This window comes from Lissotriton vulgaris, chromosome 5 (genome assembly GCF_964263255.1).
Source record: "Lissotriton vulgaris chromosome 5, aLisVul1.2, whole genome shotgun sequence".
In the NCBI taxonomy this organism is placed as follows: domain Eukaryota; kingdom Metazoa; phylum Chordata; class Amphibia; order Caudata; family Salamandridae; genus Lissotriton; species Lissotriton vulgaris.
Genome location: NC_141693.1, coordinates 1969983294 through 1969993507, shown reverse-complemented (window position 1 = coordinate 1969993507; position 10214 = coordinate 1969983294). Strand labels below are relative to the sequence as shown.

The window sequence follows — 10214 nt, the reverse complement described above, 5'->3', positions numbered from 1 at the left end:
GAATGGTGGCAAGGTATAGTCTGTGCACCATAGGCAGTGCTCAATTTGTACCATAATGGGTGCCAGTGCCCCAAGCACTGCTCAAAAGCCTGCGGCTGGTGCCATTCAATGTCCCCATCCCGAGCACTAAGGTTCTGTAGTCCTGAATCCACCTCATGCCTCTTTAATCCACTGTCAGCCACTTCCTTCCCCTTTATATCTCACTTTTGCAGGCTCCTGCTTTCTCCCTTGTTGACGGTTTTTCTGTATTTTCTTCCTTCTTTTCCGTTGGTGAGTTTTCCTCTTTCTTGCTCCCAAGGAATGTCTGATAAGGACAAATGAGTACGCTGGGCCCCACTAACCCCATGCTCAAATTAAGCACTGCCCATAGGCATGGATTGGAGGGTGGCTTGGAATGGGCTTTGGGTTGCAAGTAGTCTTTGTAATGGATTGGATGGCTGTTGAGATGCTGCTTGCTGTCTCAGTAGTGTTATGTTAGCGTTGCAGTGTAACAAATGTCATGTTGATTAATAGTGTGTGGTCTTGTATGTTGTTATGTGGTATGATAGTCGTGTGATGGCGGTGTGATATAGTTCTCTTATATTGTGGCATTTTGTTGTGTGTTGTGCTAGGTTGGTGTGGTTTCCATGGTTCTCCTGCCCGGGGTCGAAAGTGGAAAGATGCGGTGTTCCCAATAGCGTACAGCCGTCCTACCATAGCTCAGCCCGCCTGCCCATCCGGGTCTGGTGGCGCAGTGCACTAATGCATCCACTGCAGGGGCCTGTGTTCGACCTCATGGTCACAGGTTCAAATCCTGACGGGTCCACTCAGCCTTTCATCCATTTGAGGTCGATAAAATGAGTACCACTGGGGATTATGTTCCACCGAAATTAAAAGATGAAGTACACGGCAACTCACTGTAGGAACACGCGTTGCACCACAAGATCCACAAGGCTATCCGAGTAGCTACGCCCATTAAGGCGGGGACTTTATATATTTAAATGGGTGCAATGAACATTGCTGTGACTTCGTTTCCTGTGTGCCCCTGATAAAGTTATTTTACGAAACGCGTTGGGCGAGGCATTTAATGCAGCGGGACTACAGCCTTGGTTTGACGACTGTGTTCCTTCCGACGAATAAATGGTGTTCATTTACTTACCTGTGCGGGCCTTCTTTCCAGCAGGCAACTCTTTGTTTGAATAATAGCGGCCCAGCCTGAGCCGCGAGATGGCCCCGCTGTGCTGTTGTGCAGTTTGGCTGCAGCGTCAACCGGCGCTGTGGCTTACAAGACAGGTACGCCGTTGGAACGATGTTAAGACAGTGTCCCCATCGCTGCAGATCACCGCAACCCACTGGGGATTATGTTCCACCGAAATTAAAAGATGAAGTACACGGCGCCTCACTGTAGGAACACGCGTTGCACCACAAAATCCACAAGGCTATGCGAGTAGCTACGCCCATTAAGGCGGGGACTTTATATATTTAAATGGGTGCAATGAACATTGCTGTGACTTCGTTTCCTGTGTGCCCCTGATGAAGTTATTTTACGAAACGCGTTGGGCGAGGCTTTTAATGCAGCTGGACTACAGCCTTGGATTGACGACTGTGTGCTGAATTTAATGGCGAAGATTGAGGCTTTGAGCTGTTCCCTGAAAGAAGGGAAGGTGAGAGTTGAGTCTATGGGCCATATGTATCAACATTCCGTTTTGCGATTCCTAAATAGCGATTTTTAAGGAATCGCTATTTAGAAATCGCAAATGGTATGTATGTAGAAAATCGCTTCTTTTTAGCGATTCCTTAAAATTCCATAAGTGCGATTAGCAAATTGCTAATCGCAATTAAGGAATAATTTCCCATTCATTTCTATGGGCCAGGAGGCCCATAGGAATGAAGGGGAAATTGTGAATCGCAATTTGCTAATCGCAAAATGAGAATATTTTCAAGGGTGCAGGGGTGTCTCAAGAACACCCTGCTGCAACCCTGAAGATGACATGTGTGCGCATATGGCGCACATACATGTCCTAAGGGCATGTATGAGCGTCACATGGCACCTTTTGATTTTTGAAAAAAATGCTTTTTTAAAAGAATTCGCAACTTACCACCAACCAGAAGTTGGTGGTAATTTGCGATTCCTTAATGGCATTTTGGAATGTTTTTTTCCTTGATACATTGCATTTAAGGAATCGCAAAATTTGCAATTCCTTAAATGCAATCGCAAAATAAGGAATGGCAAATTTAGCGATTCCTTATTTTGCATCAAATATGTTTCATACATACCATTTAGCGAAAATGGGTTCGCAAACGCAAGAATTCTGCGAATTTCGGCGTTTGTGAACCCATTTTGCCTTGATTCATATGGCCCTAAGGTCCTGAGCTAAGGTATTCCAGAAAACTGTTGTTAGTACTCCGAATGAGGAAGGAGACTGCCCCATTTTGTGATAGATGAGCGTATGTGTCTCAGGGTCTTGTGAGGGATGTTTTGTTGTGCAATACTGGACGAGCGAATAATCATCGCTCTTTGAATGGAAGTCAGCAACTGCCCTACAAGCTAGATTAGATTTGGAAATGAGTCTGGCTGCTGTTTTTGTGGTATCTGAGGTTTACTTAGAATGGTGTAGACAGTGGCGGCTGCACAGGTAATGCTGTGGGGTGTCGAGGCGGGGCGGGGTTGGGTGGGGGGTAGTGGAGTGTGACATATGACGGGAAAGTGGAGAGTAATGAAATACAAGCACTTACTTTGCACTTGCAGCATCGCCAAGATGGCGGTATTTTCAAGATAGCCACGCTAAACTTGTGTACTGAGGGCTAGTGGTATGTGTGGGGAGTGTACTATGTTAATCCTTGTGTCCTTCCATATATAGCACTTAAAGCTAGTTTTGAGGCAGGCCTAGTTCCCAAATCAAAACCAGAGTCAGAATCTGGTAGGACAAAAGCAGGGACTCCCCCCCGGCTCCAGAGGCGGCAGAAATTCGACCGCCTCGGTGGAGGCTGAGCGAGTGCCATCCACCCTACAGAAAGACCCCTTTTGAGACTCCCTGGGGCCCCGTGAGAGTTGCGGCAGTGCTACACATAATGGCGGCTGTCGTGTCCGGAGAAAGGAGGAGCCGCTAATTGCCCAGGCGCCTTACCGGAGCAGAGGGGAAAGTTCTGTGGTGCTCGCAATCCCATCGGGTTTTCAGGAGGAGCGGTGTGCGGGAGGCTACACTGCACGATCGGAGCAGCTTCAGACCACGACTGGAGGAGCTCCTGGAGGGTCTTTAGTGCGCACACATGGTCCCAGGGAGGGTGAAAACTGTACAACCAGTGAGGGGGGGATGCACTGCATAGACATGATATGAGCAAGGGGCAGTGGAAGCAAATTCTAGACAGGTCAGCCAGCCTCAAGCTTGCAACAGCGGCAAAACGGAACCATGCCTGGCCGTGCCTGACCCCAAAATGGCAACCAACACCCTACCGAAGATCGTATAATTGAAAGGGGTGAGGCTGTGGTGCTGCATTAAAGAGATTCAGGGGTAACAAACTCCACAATACAGCAGGAGGGATGTAATGAAGGAGTTGATCAATGCCTCTCACATAGGCCATCAAACACTGATAGCACCCAGCAGTGGGCTGTGCAAGGAAGGAGCAACCAAGATGGCGGTGGAGTAACAGCTTGAAGCTGGAGCTCCACCGGATGAGGCCCAAAATTAGCCTGGGTCCTGCTCAAACTCCCAACAATCACTACAGCTGCTGGGAATAGAGATGATCTGCGAACTATGGAACTGTCCCTTCCACCTCTGCTCTCTCCTCTCTTGACCTGGGGGCAAGCTGGAGGATGGGGCGGACGGTGTTTACCAGCAACACCGTGACTGGTTCTCTTTATGGAACTTTGACGATGCCCCCTCGGCAGAAACCCTAACTGTCTATACTTACCACGGAGCCCGAGCAACCTTGGCTAATGCCCGGTTGAGCTGTCCTATGCAGCTATAAAGGAGTTTGGCTCTGGTTCACCCCTCGGCCGGCACCTACCCAGCCATACATTGGACATTGTTTTCCTTGTCTCCCTGTTGTGTTTTCCTACCTGCTTTCCCTACCCCTGTTTACCATTTCCCCTCTACCTTTTCCCTCCCCATAAGATGTGTTTTTTCTCCTATGTCTATTGTCTATGTAATTCTGTAGAAGAAGAAACGAGTCATAAAAAGAAAATGGCGGGGAGCATAAACATCGAAGTCCGAAAGTCCAGGAAGAGGGCTGCCATAGCCAGCAAGTCCAGGGAGAGAAAGGCAGTCCGCAGCGAAGTCACAGCCTCATCGTCCATGAGGAGCTGGGGCAGAGGATTTCAATCCAGAGACCAGGGGTCAGGGAAGAAAGACCACAGGCGCCAATGCAGCTGATCGCAGAACGGGAGGCAGCAAAGTCTAAAACAAAGTTTAAAGGGAAGGAGGAGGGGGCCTCTCACCAGAGCCCAGTTAAACACGCTTTGGGGGGTGGCGTTGTGCATGGGGGGCTCAGCGGCAGCTAAAAGCAGGCTCTTGGTGGTACGATAGTCCCATAGTCTGCCCCGAACTGACCTGGTGAGCTCCGGAGCTTCCCTGCAGATGGAGCACAGGACAGAAGAGCACAGAAGAGCACAGGATTGTAGCCCAGAAAGAATTGCCACAGGATGATGAAGCACAGGATAGAAGAGCAGGATGTGAGATGATTGATTGGTAGGAAGTGAGGAGTGGGGAAAAGAATAGAATATGAAAGAGGGTAGGAAGGAGGAAGCACAAGGAATGTGATCAGGTAGGATGGACTCGGAGAGCACAGAACGTTGGAGTGCACACCGGAAGACTGCAAGATGGCAGCAAGGTGGGGCGTTTAAAACATCCCAGGGCAACTGTGATACACAGTAGTGATGCCCCACCTGGACTGTAATAAGGAAATCCAGTCAACGCTTTTGCAGGATTGTATATAGTATATATAACATAAAGTAATGTGTACTATACGTTTCTGCACATTATATATGGAATAAAGTGTGCACTACACACTATAAAGATGTTGCTATCACAGAGAGGTTCCATGAACATACAGAGGAACAAGGCCAAAAATGACTTATTTTATAAGGTCGTGGACCATCAGCCTAATGTGCAACACCCTTGCAACAGAACAGAAAGGGTACTTTATTCCTTATAATATCACTCTAAAGCCCTTCCCTTAAAACGCCTACATTTTTAGTCGCTTGTTCCTTCACATCAACAAGTATGCTACAGATTTGAAGATAAAATACAGTCTTTGTAATGTGAAATTAAACACACTAATATAACGCTAATAATGTGTTGTAAACATGTGCATTTTGATGCAAGTCATTTTTCAAAAGCAGCTAAACCTCCTCAAGTAGGGTAGCATGGGGAGAGATTCCTCCCTTCATATAATCAACCACAGCTGTGCACTAAATGAGAACGCCGCCCTAAAAGTCTCCTTTCTGCAAATGACTGCTCATTTCAGGGAAGAGGCACTAAAAGATAGATAGATAGATAGATAGATAGATAGATAGATAGATAGATAGATAGATAGATAGATAGATAGATAGATAGATAGATAGATAGATAGATAGATAGATAGATGCCACTGGAGTCAAGCTATCCTGGCTGATGAAGGGTGAAACTCCGAAACCGGTCCTAGGATGCTAGGTTCCAGTCCAGGGAGAACCTGGCCTGGCAGTCTGGGCTGGACTGTTCCCATCGGGCGCAGGGTCAAGACTGATTTGCATATGGCTGGGTTCAAACTTGGAATGGCACGGGGAGCAAAAAAACGATGGATGTAGGCCAGATCTTTGTACTGGGGTGAATGTATGACATTGTTCTACATTCTGTCCATCAATTGTTCTTTTTGCATTTGTCACCCCGAGTGGGACGGGTATGCCCAGATGTGGGTCCCATGCTCTCCATGCCACTAGAGTCAAGCTATCCTGGCTGATGAGGGCTGAAAGCCCGAAACCGGTCCTAAGATGCTTGTTTCCAGTTCAGGGAGGACCTGGCATGCCAGTTCGGGCTGGACTGTTCCCATGAGGCACAGGGTCAAGACTGATTTGCTTATGGCTGGGGTCAAACTGGAATGGCATGGGGAGCAAAAAAACAATGGATGTAGGCCCAGACCTCTGTACTGGGGTGAATGTATGACATTGTTCTGCTTTCTATCCATCGGTTGTTCTTTTTGCATTTCAGGAAAGAGGTACTAAAAGATAGTTCTCATTTTCATCGTATAAACAGCCATTTTAATCCTGCTCTGTGACATTCCTTTCACTCGAGTGTCACAGTGGTGTGATAAATCAACTGTAACAAGTTATTACAATTGAGCAAGTAGTTATCTTCTCATTACAAGTGACGAGTGATGTCAAAGCATGTCTGAAATTAGTAAATTAAAGAAGTGTTTATATAGCGATCGCAGCTGTCCATTTATTGTTCTTATATCAAGTACATAAATAAAATAAATGGTCGATGACAGATTTCTAAATGCCCACTAGATGGCAGCAGAAGACAAATAAACCTCAAAGCAAGAAAATAAATCTCCCCACAGAGGGCATGGATTGTTCTGGATTTAATCTGATACATATGAAGGCGGCTAATCAAAAAATCTAGTTGCGTTAGTTCTACAAATGGCTAGTTTAAAAAACAGACGTTTACATGTGCTAGTGATAAAACATGTATGTGTCCCGGAAAATGAATTTACTGACACGTATGGCGTGATTTTACATTTTAGCAAATGTATGGCGTAATTATTTTGCATTTATGGGGTCCATGGGTGGGCTTTAAATGGGGGGAGGTAGGGAGAATACTTGACGCGTTACTGCACAACCACAGAGTTGAAGGTTTGTGGGTTCACAAACATTCTCGTGCACTAGTCATTGTTGCTTCGACATGGTTGCTAATGTTCTCCTTTCCAGGAGAGCGGTAGGGGCCTACCCAAAGGGGGCAGGGAATAGAGTGGACACAACTCCACAACTGATGGGTGTGTGGGGGTAAAGGTTTCTCTATATTGAAAAATATTTTCATATGAAGGGCCTGATGATCATGGACTAGTTTAACTCTTTGTCATACAAATAGTACACATACTTTCTTAAAGTCACTGTTTAAGACTATCTTTTCCAGCTTAGAATGAATATCATGGAGCCTGTTTCTCTAGGCTTTGGCAACTGCGTGTCATGGAGAAACAATGCCTGTATTTTGGATTTTTTTTGCAGTTTTTATATAGCGCGAACTTGACCCGAATCGGGTATCAGAGCACTTAACATAGCACCAGTTGCTTTACATGAGGACACACATTCATTTTTGTTAGGCACGGGGAGATGAAGTGATTTGTCCAGAATCACAGGATGCTCAGCGTGGGTTGTGCTGCTGAAGCATGAACCCTGCCTTCTTAAAGACTTCTATAGCAACTTCCAGGCGCGCAACACCCATTGGGCTCATGGGGCTTCCGTCGTGTGTGTCAGCCCGGGCTGACACGTCTTCGCGGGATGGCGAGCATCTTAATTGCAACCGCACCCGAGTACTTAACAGGTCTTTAAAAGACCATTAATTGTAAATGAGGCTTTTGTTGTCTGTTCACCCCTTCTTACAGCCACTCTGTCTGTGGTTGGAAGAATAAGCCCCCCCGCCCCCCCCCCCCCCGAAATATTTTTCAGCCCCCCCGCCCCGAAATTTGGCTCTAGTTGCCCGCCAGGCAACATCTATCTGAAGTAGGGTGACCAGAATTTTGAAGCCAATAACTGGGACATTTCACACAAAATAGAGGGACTACAATTTTACTTCAAGCGAGTGCACAGAATGACAGTAAGATCATACATTAAATTTTTTTTTTAAAACCCAGTAGCTTGCTTGTTAATTTTATTGCTGTTTTGAAACAACTCGTAACTATCCCTGCTTTGTAAAACATAAAAAAGCGCCTCCCGCCGTTTTCAGTCGACCCTCTCTAAAAACCAGACATAGGCTAAATATACTGCAATCTGCTGGGACAGCTGGTGGATAACCGGGACCGTCCGGGCAAATCCGGGACGCCTGGTCACCCTAATCTGAAGTGAAGTGTCTAAGTAAACCTGTTCACCTCAGTGATGCCTGCTGACATTGAATGCTGAAAGAAACATCTCAGACTAGGAGCCCACATCTCCCTCCTTGGGGAGGTCACTGAAGGGCCACTGATCGAGTCCAGATGATAACTATACCTGGCAGACTACCTGCCCTTGCCTAGGAAGGAAGGAGTGGAGAATTGACTATTTGTAGTTGTTAGCATCTAGGTAAATGCTTCCGCTTTGTAAGGATCTTGCTGCATACCTAAATGCGAGAAAATGTGCCTGAAGAAGGCTAGCAAATACTTGCAAAATTGGCTCTAGTCTTTAATGAGACTGGCATTGACCTCAGCAAGGGCATCACAGACAAGGGTTTTATTGAGTGCTTGCTTTGTCCAAATATAATGAGAGTGGGTTTCACTACTATCTGGCAAGACTGCTATGGACCATAAAGTACTTCGGGGGACTTTTGCGTCACATTTCCCATGTTAAAAGTGACGCAAAAGTGGGGCAAGGGGCTTGTAAATCTGCCCCTTATATACTAAGACTTCAAGATGGCTGCCACCACTGCACGTCTTGTGAATGTCCTGTAGCTTCATTGGATGTGGAGACCTCAGGAACTTCGGAGTGCTGCACCTCAGCACAAGACTAGCGTAAAAAGGTACACACCAGCCATGGTCCTTGACATACAGGTATTGGTAAGCATGCCTCCATGGACTTTATAACGAGTTCCTCACTGTTGTGGCATGTGAAAGGATGTGAGTGAGTGTGCCTCACTTGGCAAATAAGGGACACAGGGATAGACAAAGCGGCATGTTGGGATTTAGCACCACGCTTGTAGTAGACAAAGGTACATACAGTGCTGATAAGTAACCACCATGTTGAACAGCACTTATTACAGTAAGCAATCCCAAATAAGGAAATATAATTAAACAAATGCATATTTTCTGTAACCGTCAGTGCCAACGCAGCAAAACCGTCCAAGTATCAGCCCAGTCCAGGAGAGCACCCCATCCCCTAATAATAAGGGTTCTTAATGCATAAAGGAGGGGTGACTAATTTAGGTGGTGTCCTTAAAAGCAGGAGGAGGGGGGAGGTCAGTGCTTAATGTTAGACGGTGGTTTCTGGTGCTCGTCACTGCCACTTAATTGTCAACACCAGCACTTATGACAGTCTGTCACAAGATGGCGCTGTCTGGCTAATTTAGAGATGACCACAAACAACACTTTGGGGGCCTGGAATAGTCCAAATTGTCACAATTGTAGCAGGGTGATGTTTAGTATTTGTTACTATCATTGAGGTTGGTAAACCGAACTACTCACTCATAAGGGTCCCAAGGCGCTGGGGGGAGCGGGGCGGAGCAGATCCGGATCAGTCGAAGAGCCAGGTCTTGAGGTCCTTCCTGAACATGTGCAAGGTAGGTGAGCGTCTGAAGTCGACAGGGAGATCGTTCCAGGTCTTGGCTGCGATGTAGGAGAAACCTCTCCTGACGGTTCTGTTGATGCGTATGCGGGGGACCTCAGCTAGTGCGAGGTCGACGGAGCGGAGGTTCCTCTTGGGTGCCTGGAAACAGACCCTGTCGTTGAGGTATTTGGGTCCGATGTTGTGGAGAGATTTGTAGGCGTGGGTGAGGAGTTTGAAAGTGACCCTCTTCTCGATGGAGAGCCAGTGGAGGCCTCGTAGGTGTTGGGTCATGTGTTTGTGGCATGGTGTCCCTAGGAGGAGTCTGGCTGTGGCATTCTGGATGGTCTGGAGTTTGTGTAGCAGAGATTTGTTGACTCCGGCGTAGAGGGCGTTTCCATAGTTCAGTCTGCTGGTTATGATTGCGTGGGTGACGGTCCGTCTGCAGTCGGGGCAGGATCCATTTGAATGTCTTCCGGAGGGTGTGGAGGCAGTTGAAACTGGTGAATGCGACGGCGTTGATCTGACGGTTCATGGAGAAGGAGGAGTCCAGGATGATGCTGAGGTTGCCGGTGTGGTCTGTGGAGGCAGGTGGGCTCCCGAGGACGGAGGGCCACCAGGTGCTGTCCCAGGCGGAGCTGCGGGGTCCCAGGATGAGGATCTCCGCCTTCTCTGAGTTGAGTTTTAGGCAGCTGTCTTTCATCCATGCTGCCACATTCCTCATTCCTTCCTGGAAACAGAGTCTGGTGTCTTCTGCGTTCTTTGTGAGGGAGAGGATGAGCTGGGTGTTGTCAGCGTAGGATACGATGCT

General features: G+C 47.3%; 1 protein-coding gene across 1 annotated transcript in view; it reads left to right on the top strand.

Annotated features, from left to right (window-relative positions):
* The first annotated feature begins 836 nt into the window (after positions 1-836).
* LOC147717911 (uncharacterized) overlaps positions 837-10214 on the top strand; it is a 56373-nt gene continuing 46995 nt past the window's right edge. Inside the window, exon 1 of the mRNA XM_086919895.1 lies at positions 837-898. Within this exon, the coding sequence (XP_086776021.1) occupies positions 837-898 (62 nt within the window). The remainder of the gene's footprint in view (positions 899-10214) is intronic.